The 27,460-nt window shown below is 42.3% G+C and overlaps 2 protein-coding genes across 6 annotated transcripts in view; both read right to left on the bottom strand.

Moving 5' to 3' along the window:
• Positions 1 to 965: 965 nt before the first annotated feature.
• Positions 966 to 18,424, bottom strand: CUNH5orf24 (chromosome unknown C5orf24 homolog). Of its 3 annotated transcripts, XM_027907835.1 has the most exons (3): positions 12,598 to 12,676; positions 5,224 to 5,653; positions 966 to 3,355 (listed from the first exon to the last, which is right to left on the bottom strand). In XM_027907835.1, the coding sequence occupies exons 2-3, from the start codon at positions 5,648 to 5,650 to the stop codon at positions 3,315 to 3,317; spliced, it is 468 nt and encodes a 155-aa protein (XP_027763636.1). In that variant the 5' UTR covers positions 5,651 to 5,653; positions 12,598 to 12,676; the 3' UTR covers positions 966 to 3,314. The 3 variants fall into 3 exon arrangements, with proteins under 3 accessions (XP_027763636.1, XP_027763634.1, XP_027763633.1); XM_027907833.1 differs by lacking the exon at positions 12,598 to 12,676 and adding an exon at positions 18,404 to 18,424 and having other exon boundaries at positions 966 to 5,653; XM_027907832.1 differs by having other exon boundaries at positions 966 to 5,653.
• LOC114070423 (probable ATP-dependent RNA helicase DDX46) overlaps positions 17,472 to 27,460 on the bottom strand; it is a 15,670-nt gene continuing 5,681 nt past the window's right edge. The window contains exons 13-24 of one of the 3 annotated variants that reach the window (XM_027907830.1): positions 25,437 to 25,519; positions 24,446 to 24,610; positions 23,929 to 24,091; positions 23,136 to 23,329; positions 22,483 to 22,620; positions 21,702 to 21,851; positions 21,079 to 21,276; positions 20,342 to 20,560; positions 19,674 to 19,818; positions 18,948 to 19,021; positions 18,404 to 18,482; positions 17,472 to 18,289 (exon numbers count right to left, since the gene is read on the bottom strand). In XM_027907830.1, the coding sequence (XP_027763631.1) occupies positions 18,435 to 18,482; positions 18,948 to 19,021; positions 19,674 to 19,818; positions 20,342 to 20,560; positions 21,079 to 21,276; positions 21,702 to 21,851; positions 22,483 to 22,620; positions 23,136 to 23,329; positions 23,929 to 24,091; positions 24,446 to 24,610; positions 25,437 to 25,519 (1,577 nt within the window). In that variant the 3' untranslated portion in view covers positions 17,472 to 18,289; positions 18,404 to 18,434. Of the gene's footprint in view, positions 18,483 to 18,947; positions 19,022 to 19,673; positions 19,819 to 20,341; positions 20,561 to 21,078; positions 21,277 to 21,701; positions 21,852 to 22,482; positions 22,621 to 23,135; positions 23,330 to 23,928; positions 24,092 to 24,445; positions 24,611 to 25,436; positions 25,520 to 27,460 lie in introns of all 3 variants that reach the window. The other 2 variants (XM_027907829.1, XM_027907828.1) reach the window with 2 other exon arrangements.

The following is a 27,460-nucleotide window of genomic DNA, read 5'->3' as shown; positions in this document are numbered from 1 at the left end:
AAGCTGAAAAGCCTGTATTCTTCTGTGATATTTGTGTGATTTAATAGCTAATGCTTAAGGCTTCCTTACAACCGAGAAAATAATCCATTCTGCTCAAGAATCCCATCCAGGAACTGATTTTTACACCAGGATGTAGCAGACTGAAGCTCAACTCTGTTCTGAACATATCCAGTCACCTTGAAAGCCAAATATTTAGTATTACCACAATCATCAACAAAAAACCCCAACCAAAACAAAACCCACACACAAACAAACAAGGCATCCAATGTCCTTTCCAGGTAAAAGCAAAAAGTCTGCAAAAGAACTGCAACTGCCATTTGGAATGTCCCAAACTCACATGTATCCAAGGCCTTTGAAAGTTCCCGGAAGAGGAAAAGGGTGCTGGAAAACGAGGGGAGGATGCAGGCCTGGGAGTCTGGATTGCAGCTTCTGGTAGGCAAGGACTGTCTGTCTGCCCAAAAATCATTAAGAAACTTCAGTGAAGAGAAAATAAATTAAAAAAAATTAAAAAGAGGCATTGAGTGGTGGTATGCAGAGGACATCTTACCAGCACAGATAAATGGGAATATTGTTGCAGTACGGGGATAAGGACATTTTATTCATGACAGAATAATGAGTAATGATCACCATTCCATGAAAAGTTTAGTACTTTCAAAGTGATGTCCATGTGCAACAAAGTTAAAAAAAAAAGCAGTTTCCTATTTACCCATATATGGTTATAACTCCTTCCCCCCCCCCTTCCATTTGAGAGAAAGGACAAGAACAATTAAGTTACTGTTGCAGTGTTTTCAATTCCTTAAAAAATGAGCAACATTTCCTGACATCTTGCCACCCACGGAGGCTTTTTGCCTTTATGCAAATATATGTAACTTGCCTGTAACAAGCAGGTAAGAGTCAACAGGGATCTTCAGCCAGAATTTAGAAGGTATTAAAAAGAAAAACCAAAAAAACAGGGACAAAAATGGTTAGGTTTTAAAGTATTAACTTTATTAATAAATATACATCCATATGATGATGTAAATACAGATCATGAACACTACTCCATTCCCATACACATAATTGCACACGAGTAGCTCAAGTTCATGGACATAAAAACATACACAGTATCTAATCAGGCTTTTTACAGCAGAGGACAGGGTGCTGATACTAGTTAATGAACAGATTATTGTTTCCCCCAAAGTAAACCTTGTGGAAAAGAAAATGATGAAAGATTAAAAGTATCAGAAAAGTGGTTCAAATTTTAGAATACAGATTTTTCTATTTGGGGAAAAAAAATCACAAGGAGAGGGGTCTAATCTCTACTAAAGTCATAAATATATTTAAGCAGTGTTAAAATATATGCATTAAAATAGAGAAGAATAAACTTCTTTTGTGGTCAGAAATGAAGTCTGCAGTTCCAAGTGTTTATGATTGTTATCAGCTGCTTTAACTGTCAACTCTAAGGATAGTGTGAAACATTATTATACATATAACAAAGAACAGCAGAGCCACAGCCAATGAAACCATCACACAAATGACTTCACATTGCTCTGCCTTTTAAAGCTCTTCAAAAATGGGGGAGGGAGTTTTAAATTCTCATCTGAATTACTCTGTGTTTTGTAGTTCCAGGTAATTCTTTTCACAGACACATCACTCGTCACTGACAACGCTTGGTCTTGTCCTGACTGAACTCTTAAGATCCTTCAGACAAAATGAAAATATATTCATTCAGAAGAGAGATCTTTAATGGCTCTAGTTATTTCAATTAGTTCAAATAAATCCAAGATATAAAGAACATTGCTTCAATGACAAAGCTAAGTGCTGATTTCAAAAATACTATCTTTGATATCAAAGTCAGCTGCTTCTGATGGTGTCTGACTTGTTTCTGCCAAAATATGGTGCTAGCATCTTGAATCTGTCCAGTGCAAGACTTTATAGTAGCAAAATTATTTGGTTTTAAAGTTTAAGTAAATTTAATCAAAGATGAATAGTAGTTACTATATGTATATTAAACAGTGAACTTGTATAGCATCATTAAGGAATAATAGCAAGCTAGTACATTTCATTTATGTATAAATAAGACGTTAGAAACTTGATAATTAAAAGAAATTATTAAAACCCAAACTTGACATGTCGGTCTTCTGAACAGTGTTAACACACCACAGTGATCCTAGCTTATGAATAGCTGAATTATGATATAGAATATAAAATAAGCAATTTTACCTTACAAGTAATGTTTTCATACTATGGGGGGAAAAGGCCAGTTTTCCCATTGGTACTAATAAAGTTGAGGCATTAACATGCTGTTTTCAGTGTTTCTCATGGAAAGAAAAGTGTTGAAAAAAGCACAATGTATTCTGCAGAGTATACACAGGAAGAGCAGGAGTATTTAAAAATTCCATTTCGAGTCTCTTTGAATCTCTTACCCTCTTTTTCCTTCCCCCTCGCTGCAGGGCACCAGTAAACTGCAGTCAGCTATAAACCAGAGCAGAATTAGGGAGTGCCCAGCACTGCACTTGGTCTCCTTCCTAAATCTGGAGTGCCAAGCAGCCCATTACAGACTCTGAACGCTTTTCTACTTGATGCTCATCATTTCACAACCGACAACATTAATTAGTTTTTACTGGGATTATATTCCATCTGATATAATTAATAAACACTGTAATGAACAGAAATTGCTTAGGTGATTTCATTATTTCATCAGCATACTTGAATACAAATTATACTAGCAGAACAGCAATACATCTGCATTATCTCCTGACACACAGCACAGCACCAGTGAGTGGATGCACAAGTGAGGAACGGAGCAGGAGCCAACAGGATAAACAGGAGGAGGTAAGGAGTGGAGTTTCTCCAAGGGACAGTGGTGACATGCAACACGTTCCTTGCCAGCGAGGTGTGACACTCCTGCAGTGATACATTCAGCTGAAGAGGACTGCTTGCCCAGCTGAGTTCAGGAAAGAACTTTTTAAAGCAGTCTTTAGTTGAAAAATCATCTGATTAAAAACAGCCACCACCACAGCACAGATCCTGAGGGTGAATGAACTCACGTGAGCATTTGCACGTGTCAGAAGTGACATCGTTCTGAGAGGGGCTGCTAAAGGTCAGACCGGAGAGTTTGCTGAGGAACAGAACGTACAACTGGATTTCAGAGCTTCAGCATGAAGAAACTATTCCTTAGGAGCAGTTTAGCTGCCATTAGTTCATCTATCGACTAAGGAGCCATCCAGTATAAGTTGAGGTTCATTGTCTTAGTTGCCAGTGCATACACAGTGCCCCCAAAACCATTCAACACACCTATTGTAAAGTACAGCAAAAGTCCAGCTCAATATGTGTTAGGCATCACTGGAACACCTGAAGGCTTGCTGCTTTTTTCCTGATAAAAAAGGTATGAAACATGACATCCGTTTCTTAAATTGTCAGCACTGAAATCAAGAGGTCTCATCAAAACGACAGCAGGCCAGAATAGCATTTATGTCAACAAAAATTATCAGCATCATTACCCATTCAGCACAAGCTCAATTAACCCAAATTTTTATGCTCCCCCAGACCTGCAAACTCCCCCCTCCCCAGATATTTCAAGCTACAAATTTATCACAAAGTCATTTTATATGTGAAATGACTAAAATGTAAACTTTCTTCCAGATTAAAAATAAGCTTTAATTTCAGTCAAATAAATTTAGGACCAAGAATATGCAACATTGAGGACTGATTTTTTTGAAGTCTAGATGAAAGTATTTTACACATTCACGCACTCTCTCACACTTGAAAAAAAAAAAAAAACCAAAAACACACCCAGTTGAAAAATGGAGCATTTCTTTTGGGAGGAGGGAAGGTTTTAGTTTGAGTCAAGAAAGGTATTTATAGTTAACCAACAACATTTTTTTTTTCCAGCCTGCATGCATAGATGAATTACTCTGCATCTGGGGTGTAGCAGTGCAGTAAACTGCATCCTGTTTGCATCAGCTATACAGTTTGCCTTTATAAATCATGAAAATGGTGTCCTTTGGTAGATATATAAGCTTCCATAACTTAAATATAGTATAAGTGTCAAACAACGAAATTACTGTATTCCCAGGAATATCTGGCAAAATTGAGCCTAAAAATTTGGCAACAGTGTGTATTTAAAAAGTTTAATCTGTAAACATTATAGGTTAACACTTTAAAAGCTATTAAACTGTCGCCATCTAAGCAGAGGATTTAAAGGCCAAAGCCAGCGTAAATAGCTATTTACAGATTTAAGAACTTACTGCTTAATATTAACCAAGTGCCTAACTGGAATGAACAGTACTTAATTTCGTATAAAATATTTCAAATCTCAAAGAATTATTCATGGTTTGGTATATGTACTATTAGGCATTTCACAATTACACAGCAGAAACAGCGTAGCTAAGAGAACAGCTCTCACCCAACGGCAAATTCACTTGTCTTAGTAAGGCTGTGAAGCTGTAACAAACTGTACAAATGCTCAGGTCTCTCTAGTATCTTCAAAAGTATTTTTGGAGTACTAGTTGTAATTCACTTAATGCTACGACTCCCGAAACAAAAGCCACCTGAAATCATCTTCAAAAGAAAAGGCTGGGGATTTTTTTTTATTTAAGTTTTTAAGTATCTATTTGAGGTCTGAAGAGGCTCCAGCAGAAGTGGAAAATGTAGCTCGCTGCTTTTTTGATCAGTTTTTCTTATCAAGTAAGAACTTAACTGCCTAAGTTGCTTATTTTGGGACAGGTCACATCATGATCCATCAGCCAGCTAATTCTGTCCTCCTTATTTCAAATACTTAATGCATCACCACATCTAGGTTTGTGAGAAACTGGATGTAAAATTAGGGACGTGGACGTTACCTAAGTATCGACACCAAGGCGTAATTCATCACTTCAGACTTCCTTATCAATTATGATTTAAGCCCAACAAAAGCACCTTTAAACCAAAGCCTTTTCAACGTGACTGTAAATGTTATGAACTGCACCCGTAGGCTCTGGCATTATCTGAATAGAAATAAAATCTAGAAACCCAGACTGAGACAAACATTACAACAGAACGCAAGAACCATGCCCAAAATCAGCGTAAAGCAGATTAGCAGGGAGTTCCTAATTCCCTCCTCTCATTCATTAGGCTGTTTGATTTTGCCACTAGTTTCACCAGCAGCATGTACTCCTCTGCTATGCACCATAGGGTAAGGAAAAGCTGCACTGCCACAAGTATAATTTAGATTTGCAAGCCGTGAGAGAGCTTTAATGCTACCTGGAGGTCTGCCTGGGCTGACTTTGTATCCTGCTGCTTTAGTTGTACCCAAGGGTCTGCCTGGACTTGTCTTAAATCCAGCTGCTTTGGTGGTCCCCAGGGGTCGGCCTGTGCTGGTCCGGTACCCTGCTGATTTGGTGGTCCCTGAGGGCCTCCCACGTTTGCCGGAGCGGTTGAGGTTTTTCTTTTTCTTCAGTTCATCTTTTGTCTCTAAACTCCTGCCACTCGTGGTCTGCAAGTGCGACTCGCCCAAGGCGTCGGGTCTCTGGCAGGCGATGGGTTTGTGGGCGACCGCGTGGCCGTACTTGCTCTGCTGGCTGGCGTAAAGGTCGAACTGATCCGCGGCTCTCACATTGTCCTCGCTCAGGCAAGAGCTCTTGCCGGTCCCACAGAAAGCTGGATTACCGCTGGCAACAGGGTGCATCATTTTCTACCAAAAATAAAGAGAGAAAAACATGTTTCAGTATAATATTTTTTATTATTGTCATAGTCAGCGTTCCACAAGCGAGAATCTTTCGAAAGCTTCCCCTGTTTCTCAAAATGAGTCCGAACTACTTGGTCTATTTTTAGTATTGATGTCAGTAAATTACTTTTTAAAATGAGTTTTATTAAGCTTTCGCTTGAAGTTTTGCACAGTAACCCTTACACATGGTTAAAAAGGACAGTTTAAACCACGTATTATTCAGATAGGTATAATCAGGGAAGAAGTAAGGGAAAAAAAACCCAACAAGAGCATTTCAGCACTAAGATACACAGTATTGGCTCACCCACCGCGATTTCAAAACCTTTCCAACCAAAGCTCATCTAAATTTCAGTTGTTCTAGTTCTAAGATTAACCTGTGACTCAGCCAAGGAGAGATAAGGTATCAGTCTCTTGTTTTACTAAATATAGGGGCCTAAAGATTTTTTGGTTTGTTTAACTGAGGCAAAATAATAAAGTGCTAATCAGTTTTGTCATCTCGTGTCACAATCCGTGTCAGAGAAAGAAAACAGGTAAGGTTTTCAGCAAGGCAGTGGTGCCACAGTTGGGAGAGCAGAGGGATGAAATCAATCCCTAACGAAGCCGAAGGTGCTGGGTTGCAAAAATGCCACTGCTGTCCTAGTTAGGAGAGCACTTTCAAAGGGCTGGTAATGCCAACACCGAGGGAACAACTCTGGGAAAGAAAATTATATTTTCACCCATTCAGCTATCTTGGTTCTACAGCTTAAATAGGCTGTAAATACTCAGCTTAAGATAGCAGTATTTAGCCATGCTGAAGACAAGATCATGCCAATAAATATCTGGCCCATCACAGTATTTCTGTGCCCTACAGCCACACTCAGGACACCAAATACTCCTTCCCATGGTAAATTTCTCTAGTAGACAGTCTGGATGATTTATTATATTTTCCCCGCAATAGCCCTGGAATATCACCTACAACAACACCATTTACACTCTACTATTGATTACTGAATTTCTTTGGCAGTTATGAATGTCTCCTCCCAGCCAGAGAGAAAGCACACAGCAGAGACAGCTTATTTACCCTGGAGTAAATCCCCGTGCTCTTTCCTCCTGATTACAAAGGATACATTCCCTGCTGGAACAGTCAATCTACCCTGGCTTGTCAAATGCATGTTACAGTGCACATTACTCCTGTGTAAATATATATGTCAAAGAGTGAAATTATGACAATAATATAGTTAAATATTAGATGTTCTAGCAGAGATGATCCAAGTGTTACAATGCTGGGGTGTTGCACGGGGTACAGCAGAGCAAAAGTGAAAGCACCGTTACTGCAGGTGTTAACTAGCAAACAAACAACTAAGAATAAGTTGCAAGCCTGTGCTCAGCAGAGGACAAAGGAAGTAAGCTCAGGCCAAGAGACCAGAGAGACTTTTCCATGCAGCAATAAAAAGGTTAAGGTTTTCCGCAATTAGCAGTCCAAAAAATGTTGTGTTTCCTTAACCCCACTAGAAAAGGGCCTGCAATATCACAAACAAATACCTGAGATTTTTCATGCTATGTAATTGCAAACATGAGGGTTCTAATAAAGTCCTTTTGCTGAGGAGACAGTGAAGCCCAGCGGCCCTGAAAGGCTGTTCAGCTGTTTGTTGGTACTCCAGAGACACTCGGAGTGGTGGAGCAGCATTCTTGTCTCAGGACTCATTTTGAACACAGGAATACTGGCTTTGGCCCCAAAAAGCTGCTCCAAGCTCGACTGCCACAAAGAAGCATCAGTTCAGCTGCCCAGTATCCAAGGAACACACCAGAGCTGGGAGAAGGCACTGAATGGAGCAGAGGCCCCTGCTATTTCCCATGAGACCAACCCCTGCTTGGACTCGTTCCTGTCTGTGTTGCGTTCTTACTCTCTGCTTTTTCTCCTCCTTACACTCAGGGCTGTGGGGGGGATTTTTCCAACAGATAGCATCAATCTTTCCAGGGGAGAACCATCACAGGTACTCCAAGACAATGAATACATTCTGCTGCAGCTGCCAAACAAAACAAGCATGTGTTTTGTGTCTGCTGTAACACCATTGAGAGCTCTCAGTGAACTCCAACTTCACACACAAGACCTGGCTGGTGCTGCTTTACCTTCCATCTGGCAACAACCAGTATCCCTGGAATGGATGAGTGAAGAAAGATGTACCAATCAGTAACTGTTTAAAACTTCTAACAAGAGGAAGCTTAAACAAACCCAAATCTCAGTGAAAAGCTGCCAATGGGATTTTTTTTTTTAATGCTTTCCCCCCTCCCCACACCGTTTCTCATCAAACCATGAAAATTTCAAGTAGTAGCCAAGGTTTCTATTCTGTGTTTTTTGATTTAAGACTTTTTTTTTTTTTGAGAGGTTTTGAAAAGGAAATCTGTAATCGAGCTTAATTACCCTACCATGGCCATCTCCAGCACAGCTTTACTTCATTCACATTACAGCAGGGAATAAAAGAATGTAGTGAGTCTATCTGTAGAGTGGAAGCAGGTTTCTTGGCAGGGAGAAATACAGTATAAAGGAGAATTGGTATAAAATGCAAAGTTATGCCAATTTAAAAATCACACTCCAGCTAAATTGTATAGCCAAACACACACAACTTTGTGTGCAAGCATTCTTGAATAAAACCCACCAGAAAAGTTTCCAGCAAAATAGAATTTGCTTGTTTTAGAACCTGTAAATAGACACATAAAAATATTTGCAACAGTTTACTTAAATCAGTTTTTAAACTGATTCAGCTGACTGGCTGAATAAACAAATAGTTAAGATGAGGCACTGCAGGAAGGAAATTCAGTCGTATTTCAAAATGAATCTCACTGGAAAGTGACTGTAGAGCATTTTGTGCATGGATCTTTTTCTGTCTGGTAATTTATATCTACAGAAATGCTAGGAAAGGGAGGAGGCACTGGATAAGCTGCCTTTGGGAAAAGAGAGGCAGCACTAGGGCTTCCCATGCAACAAAGCATAGAGGCTCCACCACTGCTGGAAAGAAAGGGGACCATCCAGCTGGGACTCAAAGCTTTGCTGCAGGGGGATGTCTGGACATGGCAGAGACCCCTCCCTGTACCCTAAATGCAGGTTGATGTACCATCCAGCTCTAGTTTACAGCTGCTAAGGCTCCCAGGACTGATATGGCCCATAGCTCTCCAGGCTTGAAACCCTGCAGAAAATCCCCACTCGTGGCTTGTTCACTACACCAAATTTGAAGATCAAAGCAGCTACTCAAATGACCTTACATCAAATCACATTACACAGCCCTCTCGGGTTGTGACGTGATGCTGTCTTTGGCTTTCAAACATCAAGCCCTTTGTGTTCTTCGTGGGCAGAATTCAGCTGCCAGCACAGACAAGGTGAAACCTTTGATGAGCAGAGAAGCTCTCGAGCCCCCCAGAACAGGCCCTTGCTGAGTAGCTGTTTTATACTGAGCACTGGGACCTGTGACCCATTATCTGCTCTGAGCAGAATAATCAGTTCCAACACAAGCAGCACAACTGCTCTGCTCTCACCCAGCCCAGCCTGTGCTCTGTGGCCTGGTGAGCTCCAGAACAGACCTGACTCAGCAAGCGCTTCTGACCTCGGATAAAACACACAAAAGTCAGAGCAAAACGGAACAGAACTGGAAGGACATCTATATTAGAGCTTTCCAAATGATGAACACCAGGAAAGGTAAATTCCTCTTGCCAGCAGGACAGTTTTGCTTGTCATGTATTTTTCCGAGGTTTCCAGCGCTGAGCTTGCAATGGTTTCAGCAGGGTCGGTGGAGTTGGAGGAGACTGCAGCAGCACATTTTCATCACCATCCAACACACACAAAGTCCGTGACAGCTACAGAAGGACACGAGCAGCTACAAGTATCATTTGTGGCCAGCTCCCTGCAGGCCTGGAGCGAGCACAGGCCGGGCTCTGTTCGGGATGTCGATAAAGGGCTCTCTGTGCCACGTTCCTCGGCACAGGCCCTGGGGAGCTGCAAAGGGCTCCACTGCTTGCCAGGGGGGTTTGAGCAGCAGCAGCAGCAGGAATATTATCCCTTTCAAGACTGCAACAGAGATAAGGTATCAGTTCTGTTCTTCCCTCGTAGGGACAGCATGGGGGAGAAATCCTTTCATTACTCACTGAAAAGAATGAATTCTATCAGTTTAAATGTTTTTTAAATGTCCTTTTATTGTCAGGTCCTTTTTTTTACATGATAACTCAAGTGGGCCTTACCCAATTTTTAAAATCCTGTAACTGCTTGCTTTCACAAAGTTGCACCTTACTCTGAGTATTCCTATAAATATTTTTAAACTTTTAAGTATGAAATTCTATCAGTGGCACAACACACTGTAACACCTGAACCTACAACTGAAATCTAATCTATTCATGAAGCTCGATAACCAGTTTCTCCACACTGTGCTTATGAAGCCCTTTCTGAAGTTGGTGCAAAATATGATTTTTCTCACCTGCAAGCTACCTGCAAGGCTGAGTGTCAACTAAACTCAACTTTTAGGGTTCATTCATGATTTGACTGCAAAACCAGGCAAACAAGTAATCGTTAGGATTTCTAACCCTAAAAACCAAATAAGCCATATCCAAGGGCAGAGTTTCACTCGATGCAAACATCAGCAAGGACGTCAGCTGACTTCTTCCCACCCCAAAACTAAGATCATACATGATGATGAGGAACAGGACACTTAAAAGGGTTAAGACAGCTTCACAAAAATTAAGGAAGATGGTATCAATGATTTAATTACCTGTGCACCTCCAGTTACACTGACACAACTGAGAGCTTGGTTTCATAATCAATAGAAACCACTCTGAACCCACACTTTCTGAACGGGACAATCTTGCCCTTTCCTCTTCCCCCACGTTCCCATTCCTTGAGCCAACACTAACAATTGTGCAAGAGCAGGGCAAATCAACACCAGGGATCTCATCCAGGTGAAAACTAATCCAACAAGAAAGCAAAAGCAACAGTTTGTGGGAAAGAAACGAACAGAAATGCACATTTCCATTAGCACAGAGACAGACTGAGGTCCCAGCTCAGCCTGGGTAACCACGTTACCCACTGGTTGCCACCGACCCCTTCCCTGGTCCCTGTTTCGCCAAAAAAAAACCCAACCAGGCCTTAAAACCATGGTCTTAATGGAGTTGGAAGTCCTGGATGGCAGCACAGGGAATGAGGGCTGGGGAAAAACCCCCACAGCTGGGGATGGAGCAGCACAGCCACCAGGCCAGACAGACTGGCTGTGGAGAGCAGAGCGAAACTGCACTCTGATTATTCTGTGGTTCTCTAATTACCAAACTTCAAGGCAAACCAAATATGCGTATGAATGATGGAGCAGGTAGAGGTGGATCTTCATAAAGGAAGGATTATTAGTATTTGTGAATTGTCCATTCCCCTCAAGGAGCTATTCCCAAGTAAAGTGGAGCAGCCCTTGCCACAGCCTAGAACAAGGGCTTTGAGCTGGAGGTGCTTATTCATCTCCGTGGGTGTTCTCGCCCACCCGCTCCTCTCCCCGGGGAACAGACCTTGCTGCAGCCTAGAACAATAGCTCCGAGAGGTAAGAGGTGCTCATTCATCTCAGTGGGTGTTCTCACCTACCCTCTCCTCTTTCCCCAGCCTGCTCCCACCAAGGGGTTCAGAAGCTTAAGAGATGGATCGAGCTTCTCCTTCCTTTTTCACGGTGTTTCTCTGTGACAGGACTGGTACAAAACGCTCTGGACGCTGGTGCACACCCCCCAAGAGTGCAAAGGGCTCTGGACACCTGCCCACACACTCACAAACACAGCCAGAGCAGCACGCTTTTGTGACACTGCAGAAAGGCAAAATCCACTTGTTGCATCTGTTCAACAGTGGTCAGAGGGCAAACACGCACGACTTGTTTTGTTTAAGGTTGCATCTAAAACCTGAAGGATACAGATACAGACAGAACGTGCACACACACACACACACAAAGTTGTAAGAGAAACTGTGGCACCTGAACATTGAAACAGAAATAAACAATAATTTAATAAATATATTAACTGAGTGCTCCTCCTACTCTTTCATTTCACAAAAATAAAACCCACATGGATCAAAATAACTGTTACTTTCTTTAGAGAGATATCCAGAGAGAACTACACGCAAATTAAAGGTGCAACTACTCACAAAATTAATTGCCCCAGAAGGACTGCACACAAACAAGGATGAACTAAACTATCCGTAACTATCCCCAAGAATACACAGCCCTGCCACGCGTTAAGTGAGAAGGCAGGGAGGCACAGCAGGAACACAGCGAGGCTCTCCAGGTACCCCGACCTGCAGGTGAGCCAAGGCATCCGCTACTCGGACACGCCAGGAAACACATCCATGGGCTGGACGAACAGATCCAGACCCCGCACGCTAATGGGAACACGCTGCAAGTGAAAAGCCCCGCACACCCCCCCCCATCCCCTCGCCCGGGGCTATGGGTGCCGCGGGCAGTGAACAATCGCCGGGAGGGCCTGGCCGCACCTGGAGCGGCCGCGGGCCGGCCCAGGGCACAAAGGGGCGGCTCGGCTGCCCCGGCCCGGCCCGGCCCGGCCGAAGCGGGGGCACCGCCCGGGGGTCGCGGCCCGCCTGAGGGGCACGGGCAGGGCCCGGCCCTCGGCCCGGGCACGGGCACGGGCGGGCGGCGATGGCGCAGCTCCCCAAGCACAGCCCCCCTCACGGAGCTCCCCCCTGCCGCGGGGCCGCGGGGCCGGGCACCGCACGGCGGGGCGAGGGGAGCGCGGGATCCCCCTGAGCGGCGGGGAGGGCGCGGAGCGGGGCTTTCCTTTCCTCTCCTCTCCTTTCCTCTCCTCCCCGCTCCCCTCCCCTCCCCCGCCAGCCGCGGCTCCATCTTGCCCTCCCGCCGCCTCCCCACGGCGCGGAGCAGGGTCCGGGGCGCGCGGGCCCGGCCCGCACCTACCTGCGGGTGCTCGGGGCGGCGGCGGCGGGGCGGGCGGGAGCGCGGCCGCCTCCCCACACCGCGCCGGGCGCTGCAGGGAGGGGGCGGCGGGCCGGGCCGGGCGCGGCGCTGCGGCGGCGGGCGCGGGCGGCGGCGCGGGCGGGGCGCGCTCCCGGGGCGGGGCCGCGCCGCGGGGGCGCGCGCGGGGCGGGGCCGGCGCGGCCCCTCCCTCCGCCCGGCGCTGAGGGCCGCGCGCCCGCCGCCATTTTGTGGGGCGGGCGGGAGGAGGCGAGGCCGAGTTCGGACGGGCACGTCCTGTGCGCTTTAAACATTGCAAATAACTAAGCACGCGAAACGTGGGTGCGGTATCCCCTGTGCTTCCATTGCTGTCCTTTGGATAGGGGAGCGCGGTGTCTCCTGTCCCAGAAGTACGCACAGAGTCAATCAGAGCCAATCTAATCGATCAGATTCGATGTAAGCAATCAATCTAATCAATCTGAGATCATCGAGTCCAACCCATGACCCAACACCACCATGTCAACTACACCATGGCACAGAGTGCCACATCCAGTCTTTCCTCAGACACCTGGGACGGTGGTTCCACCACACACACAGTCCATTAGGGAATGGTTCAGCTTTAGGACTACTAGATTATTTTATCAGGTCAGTTCTCTTTCCTTGCTGCACCCATTCCCAACACAGCCCACATAGGGTTGGGTCTGTGCACGGCCCATCAGCCCCCGGCATCTTATAGCGTGGGACATGAAATATTTCTTATTTTCCTTATTAAACATTTTGCTCCGTTTCCCCCATGTTCTGAAGAGTTCGGTATTGCAACAGCACTTCACTATAAACCAGGCTTCATACCTTCAGGTGGGAACAGCAGCTTCAACTGTTTCCAAAGAGATCCCATAGAAACAGGAATTTTAAGTGCCCAACAGGTAACCTTCTGTTCCCAAGGTCAAGTTTTCGTGAAACAATGTGACAGCCCGCTTGGTGGAGGGCTGTGACCAACATATTTTTTATCCTTACGCTTTCCTGCCCTCTGTTAGCACCTTGAACCATTGACAGACAGCAACAACACATCTGCAAACCTCAGGGTCTAAATGAACAGATCAGTCCTTAAATGACCGACGTACGGGGGAGCCCGAAAGATGCTCTGTGCTATTCAGATGAGGTTTTAGAAAATAAAAGGGAAAAAAAAAAGTTCAGGAAAGAAAAAGAACCTGCAGCTTTTACAAATGGCTAATTCTTTTTTTAAAAGTATTTTCCTCTCCTGCTGTTGTTGGGCAGCTGACTACTGTATTCCAACACTGTGATGTTCCATTTCTACAGTACTTGTGAGTTATTCAGGCCGAAAATTGCTGTGAAACACCCTGCCAAGATGATGTTTCATATTTTTGCCAGCGCTTCCTAACGCATGCAGGAATCCTCACTTGCAGTATAAGAAAGCAGCAGGGAAAAGCAGCATTTATTTAGCTTAATTTAGCAAATGATTCCGTTTATTTACAAAGCTCATCTTTGTGCTGTTTTAACTCCTGTTGGAAATGCTGCTGCCAAGGAAGAACGGTTCAGTTCAATACCTTTTTGGTATCCTTGCTAACTCACACAGGCAGAGGAAACGTAGGTTCTAAGGAAAATCCTTAATCTTAACTTTCAGCGTAACATTTTCCTTGCTCAGCAGTTTATTTCAGAGCAGTTGCCCCGTGGTATTTATTGCTCCAAGAAACGTTTGTGATGATGAACTTTGTACTTAGAATGGCCAAAGTATAAAATAACTTAATCATATGCTCCCTCCACGGTAGGTGATTAATAATTTCGTAGCTCACTAGAACAACTTAGTTCTGAGATGTTAATTAATTTACCTCTGCTTATGTTGGTCAGCTTGACAATTTTGTATCTCTCAGTTTGACTAAAGAAAAATATTTAAATCTGTTTCAGATGAGAAGTCTCAGAGAAGCAATGTTTGGGTGGCAATCACTCAGGCTAATGGTCATTTATTTAAAAACAATTGTTTCCACTGTAGCTAAAACTATGAAAAACAAATCTTCCTGCCTAGCACTGTATAAACATCGTACAAAATGTACATTTTGGGACAAATTCGAGTCCAGCTGTGCCCCTTTTATCTTCGCATTTTTAGGCTGCTCTCCGCCTCCACTCCTCCATACGGCACAGGGAGCTGGAAGCCAGGATTTATTCTGCAAACGCCCGAGCTCTAAGAACACAAACTTGTTTAAGCTGAGACCATATTTGGAAGAGATCTGGGTCAAGAAAAATAATCAAAGGAAAGTGCATTCCTGGGGCATCACGTGGGGAGGCAGAACGCGCTCAGGGCCCGGCGCTCACGGTCGGGGGAGCGGAGGGGCCGCGCACGACCCTCCCGGGAACCTGCGGGCAAGCACTGGTCTGACACCACCTTCACCCCGGGAACCACCTCCCCAGGGAACTCAGGTTCTGGTAAATGTGGGGTTCAATAAACACTGACAGTGTTACGTCCAAGGCAGGAAGTTAAAAACTAACTCTGGCAAGTGTCCATCCTCACAGACACAGGTACCTGTCTCGAGCCCTGTCAATGGTTTTGCTGAAGTAACCGCCCTTCCTTACAACTGTACACAAGCCTGAAGGACTGAAATACCAAAGTGCTCCCTCGACTCCAGCATTCTCTTCCTTATTTTAGGAAGATCTCAAATCCAGCCTTTGGTGTTTATTTTATATTCGGCTGTTACAATTGCAGAGTTTCAGCAAAACTTTGCTTAAAAAAAAAATCTTTTTTTTTTCCTGTCTTCCACTTGGAAGACTTGAGGAAGAAAAGCTCCTAAAGATGGCACTTTGAGCCTCTGAGTCCTTTATTTAATTAGTAGCCAAATGCATGTTTAAATAGATTGCACTGCTTCAATTGTACAAGTAAAATCTCCGACAGCCAGCACGGGGAAAGCTGCGGAACATGCCCAGCTTGTGCTCTACGCTCATTACAAACTCGTTACAGCTTTTTCAGCATCAAACCTAACAGCAAAGTAGGCCTTGAGCTGCCTTTTTAATGAAACAAAGGGTGGCAACAACGTACCAGATAGTTCAGGGAGTATAAAATTCTCAGTTGCCATTGCACGCACTTTTTATCTTGCTGTGGATTTTTTCCCCCACGCAAAACACTGGATTTAGTCTCTCCTGTTTTCCTGGCTAGGGAATTAACCCTTCACAGTGTGGTGGGGATTACTGCTGTGGGCATCCCTGGTGGGCCACTTGCAGGGAGGATGAAGGAGCCAGCCAGGCTGTGATCAGGGGCTCGCTCTCCCTCCTGCTGCACGACGTGACATGCAACCAGGAGCTCATTCAGGATCCAGCACCAAACACCTGCATCACCTATCCACCCAAAACACCACTATTTCCTCACACACTGAAAGCATAAAGCACCCTTGAAAGCTGGCAGAGGATCACCTGGGGCAGGTGACAGAACAAGCTCTGCTTCTGTGTATTTGAAAAGTAAAAAAAAACCAACAAATACGGCAGCCCTGCGCTCTTCTGAACAACTGGCAACAGGAACCCAACCAGGGCAGATTCCCTGGAGAGCTGCCAAACTGGGATGTTTACAAAGATCTTGTCTATATCCATGGGCACATTTGGGAAGAACTAAATATAGCGTTTTTCACCACTTCATTGCATCTCCTCCAAACTTCTATTCTAAGCTTGTTTCCACTATTTTTTCCCCTGTGTGTTTGTTAATTTGAGAGTTTCTTTTCCTCTGGTTTATATGCATTTTGCTCCTGCTTTCATGTACCCAAAGACCTTCACTGTCACTTTCTTAACTGAGTGTGAGCTTTGTCCCCTTTCCAGCAGAAAAACAAAAGCACAAACTGCTGTTCACATCACCCTACTCCAAACAGTCTGAGTTTAACTGTCAGAGGAAAAAACACACAAGCAGTGCAAGTGCAGAAAACAGAGGAGCTATTCAGAAAGACAGTTTCTGAAAAATATACATTGAAATTATTTTTTTTTATTTTCACTGGAATTTAAAAAACATAAGAATATTGACATTGCATTTAAAAACCCCAGGAAGTTAAAGATTATACATTGCTGCATCTCTGAAATCCAACAAAAATGTCTTCACCCTGCCTTTTTTAGGAGATACCAATATACGTAGGAACATTTTTAAACAAGATTTTTTAAAGACGTGTCAGGCTGTCCAAACTTGCATGTGCTCTTCATTAAATACACCAAAATCTGTCGCTCTTCTCGCAAGGGACACTGTCTAGAAGTTAGACAATTCCAAAAACAAGTAGTATGAAACACATCAAATCCCAGTTCTTAAGGGAAGGAAACCTGATGTATTTAAAGGGCATCACAGGCCTTTAGTCTGAGCTTTCTCTTCTGAGTTTTGAGAAGTGTTACTGTGTGTGCTGCTCCTCTCGCCCTACTCCATCTACTAATATTGGCAAGCACTGCATTAGGGGTGTTCTCACCCTAAATGCAGACTGTAAAGCTGGTGTAATCATTCCTTTCCTTTCCTACATTGCAAATAAGGGGCACTGACAGGGTAAGCAGGCAGAAAGAGTCCCTTGAATTACCTGCAGTTTGGAAAGAGGAGCTGTGAATTTACCCAGATGGTGTGATTTGTCTTCGCCGGGGTTAAAGCAGTATATACACAGCTGGTTTAAAACGACACATTTCTTCTCCATGTGTCGGTTCAGAAAAGCTTTCTACACAAGTCCTTTCCAAAGTCATCATCTTGAAAGTCTTGGCAGCTGCTAGAATGAGACAACTCAAATTGCTACTGTTTCTGCTCCAGACAAGCACTGTCCGTCAGGAATTCTAATGCTTATGGGGAGGAGACCTCACGGAACAAGGTCCTGCCTGGCCCAGCAGCTTATTGACTGCAAGGAGAGTGAATAGCTGTGGAATTCATTCATAAATACCATTATTCATTTTTACCTAAAGCCACATCCTAACAGCAATAAAGATGACAATCCCAGGGGAATAATCACGTTAAATGTATATATAAGAACACTATAAAAGAGCGACAAAGTTGTATTTCGTTAAAAAAAGAGGTTTCTCTCTTTTTCCTGCAAATTCCTTTTTAAACTAAATCAGGCTTTCATTCTTATGTCACAGAAGGAGGGAAAAAAAAAAAATCAAACCCTAAAATTCTCATGTTTAGAAAAAAAGAAGAAAACTACTGTCATACTACAAAACATTCCACTTTACAAAAAACCCAGAGAGTTATTTTATTATGTATGAGAAGGACAAAATGGGACATGAGAGGGATAAGAAGATCTTAAAACAAGACCTCAGGTATTTCTGCATAAGGTTCTTTACTCTGATCATTGCAAGACTCTCTGACCTTAGGGGGACATTTGTACAGGGAAGTGAAGTGTGTGGAACCAGCCAGAGAGATCTGTGGACCAGGAGAGAAATCCTGCCTTTATTTTGGTGTTTTATCATTTTTCCAGTATAAATTGATATGGTGTGAACCATCCCAAAAAAATGAAGCAGGTACATTCTAACAATTCCCAACGCAAATCCCAACATGGTTTAATTTACTTAACAGTATACTGTCTGTCATAAAAATTAAAATCTGTTTATTTCATGTTCCTTCTGATGAAAAGTATATATAAAATGCATTTTTAAATTAAATCACGTTCTGCCCAAACTGGTCTGCTTTAAGACTGATAACTTCAGTGGAGAGAATTAAGATTTCTTTCAGGCAAGGATCAATTTTCTGTTAAAAAACGTCCGCAGGACAAAATTAAAAAAAAAAAAAAAAAAGAAATTCTTAATTTACAATAAGCAATGTAAACAGCAGAAACAACAGAAGCCACAAAGTTTCACGCACCAGCTGCTGACAGACAGAGAACTCCAAACACTCATAGAACTTTGTATCTTCCTTTGTTGGTTGGTTGGTAAGAATTTTGCTGCAAGTAAAGGAGAGGATAATCACAGTTAAAAGTGAAAATGGATAAATGAATTGCAATAAACCCCCACTAGATCAGCAGCTGGGTATGCTGCAAAGCCACAGCAAAACAGATCTCTCAATGCAGGTAAAATATTAAATCATGGGGAATAATTCCCCTCTCCCCTGCCTGAAGGTGCTGAAATTAGGAAATGTCTTGGGACCCAACTCTTTGAGGGGTCCTCATTCAAAAAGCTCTGTCAATGTGTTACCTCCATCTGCTGGCTGGATAACAGAGCCGTGTTCTGGCTGATTAAACAGAGCCACAGATTTTTAGGTTGTTCAGTGAAATAGGGTTTTAAGATCTGTAGGTACCAGTCCCTGATACTCATAAAAACATACACCAGAGTGCCAACATCTGCAGAAGTCAATCCCAAAATGCACAAATTAAGGCACTTCCCCACTGCACTCTGGATATTTGACTCACCAATCTGATGAGCTCTTCTTTTATAAGTCGTGTGATTTCTGCCTTTGCTTTCTGTACAGCCAGTTCATTGGCACCTGCAGACAAAAACATGAATCATCATCTGAAACACTCTCTGTACGTGAGGCCTGCACTGCTGGTTCTTCTCAGAAGCACAGCAGAACTTGCTGAACATCCTCAGCTGAAGAGCACCCTAATACTGCACTGTAGCCTGCCACAGCTCCACTGTGTTCTGCTTTAAGGCAGACACTTCAAACAGTCATAAATTGTACTTTCCAGAAATACACAGGATTAGATGTTTCTTTGAGAAAAATTCTACACAACCACCATGACATTTGCAAAGTTTGTGCTGTAGTAGTTGATGCAACTTCTTATACCTTCAACAGCCTAAACCCACAGAATTCTATTTTCTTCCTTATTTCATGCTAGCACAGACCTCTTTGTGCTTATTCTATTTTTTCTTCTTACTCTTATTTTTCCCTCTCCTCCAAACTGATTCCATACATGTTTGCTGTTGTTCTGTGGCAGGTGAGCAGAAGCATCTCTGTGATCCCCACAGATCATATGACAAAATGTAGGAAGATAAACAAGTGGGGTTTTTTTAGTAACTGCAAAATAAATACAGTGGTCTGTAACTCAGTACCCAAACACTGACTACAGACATTCCATGTCTGATTTCAAAATCAGACTCACAGCTTTAATGGCAACATTTATAAAAAGAATACCTACTTTCTATAGCCAAATAAATCTTTCGTTCTCCTTCCTTGGGTTCTTTGCCTGGAGGGAAATAAGTCCCCCTGATTGTAATAGCAGCTTCAGAATATTCACTGATTCTCTGCAGTGCTTCTTTGGAGGTAACTTTCCATCTGGCAGTCTGCAAAGCAAGGATATGGGAGGATCAGCAAGGAGAAAATGGCAATCCCTTAGTTCTGCCCATCTGAGCAGAACCTCAAACATAAATACAGGGAATTTGTGCTTGATAGTGTGAAATATAAACCCTCCGAGAAACAGATGAGGTAGAGCAGAGCAGCAGTATTTGGAATGGCAAAAATACTCAAGTACTAAAGAACAACAAAGAGTTCTATCAGTCATAGTAGTAGAGTCCTTACAAAAAACATCAGGCAATGTTAGAGATTTGGAGACAAGGTAAGTCAGTGGCAGAGGGTGAAAAGATTTCTGTCTGATAAGGAATGCTTGTTTTTCTGATACTCTCTGGAACAGGTCCAGAGCACTGTGTATATACAAGCTGAGAAGTAATCACAGATAATGTAGTAATTTCAATTGGGTATGATCAGAAAAACAAAATCTTTTATTGGTGTAATCATATTTAAGCTACAAAGAGAGGTTTTGTTAAATAATGGCCATTTACACTTGATTACAGCAAAATGGTTACTTGCCTGTGGGAAGTCATTGATCTCCAATTCTTCTTCGTATCTCTTAAAGGATTCATTTTGTCCTCCATCCTGTTTCTCTTCCTCCTGCTTCTCTATGGGTACATAATTGAGCTTGGCATTGATTTTTTCAGCCAGTTGCTCTGCAATGGTCTTGGCAGACACAGTAGGAGCTTGAATTGTGCCTCCTCTCAGGATAGCATTTGTAGCCTGCTGCATCACATCCTGTAAAAACACAGGTCCATGTTGAGAACAAGGTAGCCAAAAAATCCTATATAAACCAACAAGGGTTTCATTACAGATCTCCATGTAATATAATTGTCTACATAACAAATACACTCTCCAGACTCCTCCTGTTCTTCTTTTCCTTCCTCTGAACAACTCCCCTCACACCTGCATAGAAAAGATCTTACAGATCCTTTGCATCTTCAGCTTAAAATGTCTCTGGACATTGCAGAAGACATTACCAAAGCTGACAAACCTAACTGTGGAATGTTATCAGCACTGAACTAACTCTTTGCCAGGGCAGATAAAGCATTTACAGCTCTGTATCAAGGTCTTATCATCATTATTAGCTCACTTACAAATCCTATGAGCCAGTTAGCCCAGCACAAATGAGATAAATAAGGCAGCATGTTACCAGTGTGCAGACACACTAAATAAAATGGCAGCCACAGAACAAAGAACTGAACAACTTTTATTAAAAAAAGAAAAAAACCAAACTGGTATGTAAAGAGCCTGACCTTGAAGTGGAAGGGGACCATTACTTGTGCCTCTGCTCCAAGATTCTTCTGGGCATTGATTCTCAAAGCCAATCTTTTAGCAATTTCCAGTTTTTCTGCATTCCCAGCTGATGGTGTAGGAGCATTTGAAGTTCCTGGTGCTGCCATGTCTTTCACTCTTTTCTTTGAATTGAACATGCTTTCAATTTGTTCATCAATCTAAAGAAAACAGCAATTATTAGATCACTGCATTTACTACTCTATAATCTTACCACCCTAAAGAAAGAAAACATTAAGGGGCATTTAGTTTACATGCTTTCAAAGATATTATTCTTGTATAAATGGCAGAAGCCTGTCCAAAACTACAGCTCAACAAAAGGAACTGATGATTTAATAATCAGGGAAGTCTGAACACAGTGTTTACTTGTGAGGTCACAAAAAGGAGTCCAACACACATTAAGAAAGGAATCTAAGAAGATTAAGAAATAGAAAAGGCTACTATGAATGCCTTTCAACACTGCACAGAAAAAGAAACATTTGCAATTGAGGACAATTGTTCTATTTCACTCATGCAAGATTAACACCACAAATACAAATGTACTGAGAATCCTTAAGCAACTTAAATCCTGTTTCCAGGTGCTTACATCAACAGCTGTATCTTCATCATCTGAATCTTGCAGGCCAAGAGCTGCTTTTTGTAGCTTCTTTCTCTCATTAGCCAAAGCTTGTTCTGTTTCATCAAATTTAAAGCCTTTGCCAGAGAATCCACTGCTTTTTTTGATCAGCTTTCCCTCCTGAAAACAAAAATATGTATTTTCATACTCAGAAGGTTAAAATCCCAATTCTGATAGTCATAAGATTATACAAATCATTTTGAAGTTTTTAAAAAAGTAAATCTTAAGACATTAAAAAAATCTCTTCAAATTTAAAAACTGAATTTTACGTTGAAGTGTAATAAAAAAATATATTAATTCAGCAGAGACAATACCCTCTTGGGAATTTCTGTAAATATACATTTTAAATGCCTTTCAAATGCGCTAAAAAAAAACCCTCCAGTTTTTAAATCAGAAAAACTCCAGATTTGCTCTTCTCAGCATGAGCAAGATCCCCTGAAGGGGCAAGAGCTCTAGAAATAATCATAAAATTCTGTGAAAGAGCCTCAATATCTTGTTTGTGAATTCCACAGAAGCCAAAGTGCCCCTTATACCGTAGGCATTTCTCTATCACATACCAGGTGACAAATTTAAATCCTCAGTCCTGTAAATGATACTCAAGATGCCAGTTTTGAAGACACTCACACACTTCTCTAAGCACACACTGAAGCCAGAGATGGCCCATGTCTGTACCCTGGTCAACTGGACCCATGTGCACAAAACACTCACTAAACCCAGCCCAAGGCCCACTGCAGAACAAGGAATTACTCACAGCCTTCTGCTGGTCTTTGAAGTCAGCCCAGAGCTTCTCCAAATCAGAAGGAATTGGATTCCCGGACAATTCCAAAGCTTTAATGATGTCACCAGCATAGCGTGCCTGATCCTCAGTAATGAATGTGTATGCATACCCCTGGTCAACAGGAATTTAAGAGACAAGTAAGAGAAAAGCTCTAAAGACGCTTTATCTCTAAATTTATTGAAGCACCCTTGCACAGATGCTGTTGTTCTGGTCAGTGAAACTAAACATGAGAGTCAGTAATAACTTTTTTGAGTGGAAATGTAAAATGAATAATGTGATTTCCCAGGGAGTTGATACAGAGGTAACCATCCAAAAATGATAGATGCTGAAATCTTTCCTTTCAATCAATTTTGTCATGGTTAAAAGTTTGAGAAATGAAAATCTTATCAATTTAGTAGGGCACATTTCCAACAGTGAAAAACACCCAAAGTTTCACAGAAGGGGGTTTAAAAGGACATTCATACATCAGAACATGTAAGTTCCAACTTTCATAGTGCTAAAATTCAGAATGTAATTAAAGGAAAACACTCTTTCCACCAATAACTATCCTTTGGGAACAATTTGATCAAGCAATAAAGAAGGGAAAAATGTCAGGAGTAACCAAACCAGAGCACTGTTGTACCTACTTTATTGCCAGCCCGTCCAGTGCGGCCTGCTCGGTGCACATAATCCTCATAGTGGTTGGGGCAGCTGTAATTGACCACCAGCATCAACTGTTTGACATCCAAACCTCTTGCTGCCACAGATGTGGCCACCAGAAGTTTGCAGGTTCCATTCTTGAAATCATTGATGATGCTGTCCCTGTCATACTGATCAATACCTGTGAGAAACCAAGAACAATCAGCTGATTATAAAGCTCTGCTTTAAGCCAAAAGAATTTATACCCAGGTCAAAACACCCTCCAACTGCAAACAACCAAAAGCACAAGCAAATACAATTTTAATACACTCACACTTTTACAGGCAAAATGCATAAAACAGAATAATAAATCTCTATTATCTAGAATAACAAAACTTTTCATTTTTCAACTGCAAAAAGATGTTTTTCCCTTACCAAAATACTCAAAAGTAAAACAACAGCTACTATTACTGTGAATCTCAAACAAAAACTTCATGTAACGCTCCCCAGTGGCATTCAGCAATATTCCCTGAGAGGTGCTAACTCTCAGTAATGGTCCTGTTGCACAGACACAAGATTTGGCATCTGATGGCACCTCACAGGGAGCAATGAACTGTAATTACAGAAAACTATCGTGTCTATTTCAAATTAGGAGACAATTATCCTCCCCAATTACACGGCAAAAGCTGCTTAGGAAGAAATAGTAACTGGTATTATCCAGGACCCAAGTAATTGTTGACTACTCAATACCAACAGGCTAGTTTGGAGCAGCAAACATAAATCCTAAAGTTTGCAGATTACCTCCATGAAGAGACAAGCAAGGGTAAGAGGCTCTCATTAAATCTTTCAGCAACCCATCAGCGTGTTCTTGTTTATCTACGAATATGATAACAGAGCCTTTCTCCTGATAGTGCCCCAGCAGCTCCAGTAACTTCAGAAACTTGTTCTCCTCTTCTATGACAATCTGGAAAAAGAAATACAAAAGCAAAGTAGAAAGAGTATAAACTGCATCTGGAGTCATCAAACACATTCAGGGTCCATAATAACAAAAACCAGAACAGGAGATGACCTTTTCAGGCTGTTTCCACAGTCAGTGACAGAACTGCTGTTTAGAGCTATATAAACCAAGCTCACAAAAAAAGTGATCACATTGCATTTGCAGATTAGGGTGTTAACTTTTCCTGAGTTCATGTTTAATGAGATCACTAAACTTTCCAGAATGACAGCCCTGTGGGACACTGGTTTACATTCAGTGTTGCTGGGAACAATCTTACGCAAACAAAGGAGAAGCCGAGCGAGGCAGGCGCGTGACACTCACAACGTGCTGCTCCACGTCGGAACACACAACGCTCCTGCCTCCAACCTGCACCTCGATGGGCTTACTGAGGATCCTCCGAGCCAGGGCCTCCATAGCTCTGGGGAAAGTAGCAGAGAACATGACAGTCTGACGGTCAGGCCTGACGTTGTCTACAATGCGCATGACCTGTGTGAGGAGAACATTCCCTGTTAGCGTCCCAGAGCTGGGATGGAACCGCACACAAACACACAGAGCTCTCTGCTTCAAGGTTAGGTGGTATCTGCACTGCACAGGCTACAGAACAGTCTTTACAGATTTCCTCTTAAGATCGAGCTGCTGGCAGTGGAAGACAGGCCCAACTTGCTGGATTCGAAAGGAAGTTGAGTGGCAATGCACAACCTGACAACAGCCAGCAGGAGTCTTAGGAAATGCAGCAGAAACCCTACAGCTCAAGAGAGAAATAAAGGAACGTTCCCAGTTTTGGAGAACAGCACAGCCTGTGGCAACTGGATGAGTCCAGGATGTCCAAAGCTCCCAGCAAGTGATTTATCACCAGCATTTCCAACATTTTGTTCCTGTCTCTTGCACAACATTGCCAAGAGACACCAAAGACTCTGTAACTGCTCACACAACACCTGTATCAAGGGGTTACACAGGGCTGTACAGGATGTAAAAAACCCTGTGTATTAGAGAAAAATCTAAACTATACAAGAACTTACTGAAAGCAAAACACAGAATCCCAGAACAGTTTAGGTTGGAAAGGAACATCCTGTTCCAAGTCCTTGCCATGGGCAGGGACACCTTCCACTAGATGAGAGGATAATATGTGATGTTACAGTAATGGGATAACAGATGTGAGGGTAACAGAAACATCAGTCAGTTCAAACTGCTGCCCATATGCAGCACATCTTTTTGAACACCCATTGGCAGTGTGAGAAATAATGCAGCACTGCAAAAATCCTGGGAGTGGAAAACAGCATCTTGTGGCAACATCCCTCACGTCATGAGTTACCTGAGGCTCAAAGCCCATGTCAAACATTCTGTCTGCCTCATCAAGCACAACGTACGTGACTCTGCGGAGGTTTGTCACCCGACCTGTGAAAGGAGAGGAGAAAACACATGGGAAACAAAATCAAATGGACATTTAGTTTCCCTCAGGAATTTTTTTTTTTTTTAATGTTACATTGTCTCACTATCTTCTAACACAGACATTAATTAATTTTTTTTTTAAAAAATTCACTAAATGTGAATTTTAATGTTCGCACTTCAATCACACATACATTCTGGGAAATGTGTAAGTATGCACGAGGCCCTTTCATTGTGTCAAACTCTTCTCTTGCATACCATCATAGGGCCAGAAGAACCTGTAAAATTCAGAAAACTGCCCTCGCCAAAACACATCATAAAACTAAGACTGAGCTGAAGCAAGGAGCCACATCAGCCAGTATCTGACAGCGGCACCTAGAAAAGAACATATTAGAGATTACAGCGCATGTGTGGAAGGCAAAGCCCAGTGCTAACTGCTGCAGCCTCAGAAAACTCCTTTCTACACAATCTGCAACGCTTCCTCGGAGCTAGGAGTAACTATCTGAGGATAAGCATACTAGTTCTAGATCTCTGCTAATAATAAAGCATAAAACAGAGTAAGCAGTTCTTTCAAAATGAATATATAAAGGGTAAAACCTACCCAGGAACACTACTGAATCTAAAATCAAGAACCACCCCAAACTCCGGGACAGCTGGAAATACAATAAGGAAGTTGTGGATCTGTGAACATTTCGGAACTACGATGGACAGGATAATTAGCACCCTTCCCAAACAAACAGCTAAGAGATTCCCTTTCATGAGAAGGATTTAACTCAAGGATTTATGAATCCTACTCTCAAATGATACAAATGCATTCAGCTCCACACAACTGTGGAGTGACACCATCGAATGCTCTCAGAATGGAACAGATTTGTCACATTTTCTACAGCTGTCACTCAGACTTGTGCCTATCAAACTCCAGTAGAATTTGGTCCTCTCAGCTTCAGCAAATCGTGGCTGAATCCTCCAATTATTTTAAAGCCATTTAGCGCTGCGGTTTTTTAAGGATACAGAATTCATACTTAGGGAACAAAATAAAGACTTCTTAAAATCTACGTATCTATTTAACATCTTAACACTTTCATCCCCAAATAATAACGTGGTAAAATTACTTGGGAACAGCATTAATGTACCTACCTTTGACGATTTAAGTCTTGGAAGCCCAGTTCTATATGTCTTGAAGGTACTTTTTCCACAGAAGTTAAATAATGTCAACAGTTTAGTAGAGGTTTTGATGTGGAATAATTTAATAATAAAACTTTATCTAATAAGCATGCAATGGTTACACTAGGACAAAACCTCTTAAAGCTGCAGTGGCTCATTATTTTATTAATAAATCTGAATATCTGATATAAGGTCAGCTCTCCTACTTTTTGAGCAGGTATTTAGGGAGGGCTTCTCTGGTTTTTAAAACCAACAGATAAAGGCAGAGTCAGATGCTCTTATGGAAAAGTGAGAAACTGCTGAGCTACACTAACACAGTAACAGATCAACGGGCAGATAAAATAACCAACTGTTATATAAACTTTACCTAAGGGACTGGGAGTCAAAAAATTTGGACCAGCACATTTTAAGTTTAGCAAGGATAAACATTCTCAGAATCACCTCAAGAATGCAGCATTTCCTGTCCTCCCAAAAAGAGTCAAACCAATATATGCTTAAACCTATCATTAGTGCTAGATATTCTCAACAGCTAGACAGTGCAGCCTGAAGAGATATAAGAAAATTCCATAAGACCATTTATCAAAATACATGATCTTTTGAATTTGTTAGAATTACACAACAAATACAAAAAAAATTCTCCATAGGAAAAGGTTTTCTACTCACCATTGTTAGCTGCTAACATGTCAATCATACGGCCAGGTGTGCAAACAATAATTTCAGCACCTCTTTTGAGTTCAGCTATCTGATTTTAAAACACAGTAAACAAACTATTAATTTTTTGCTTTG

This window comes from Empidonax traillii, unplaced genomic scaffold, assembly GCF_003031625.1.
Source record: "Empidonax traillii isolate 1590-97213 ecotype Southwest subspecies unplaced genomic scaffold, ASM303162v1 scaffold1551:size92815, whole genome shotgun sequence".
NCBI classification, from domain to species: Eukaryota; Metazoa; Chordata; class Aves; order Passeriformes; family Tyrannidae; genus Empidonax; species Empidonax traillii.
Note: the sequence above shows the minus strand (reverse complement) of the source record. Positions and strands in the feature narration are given on the sequence as shown.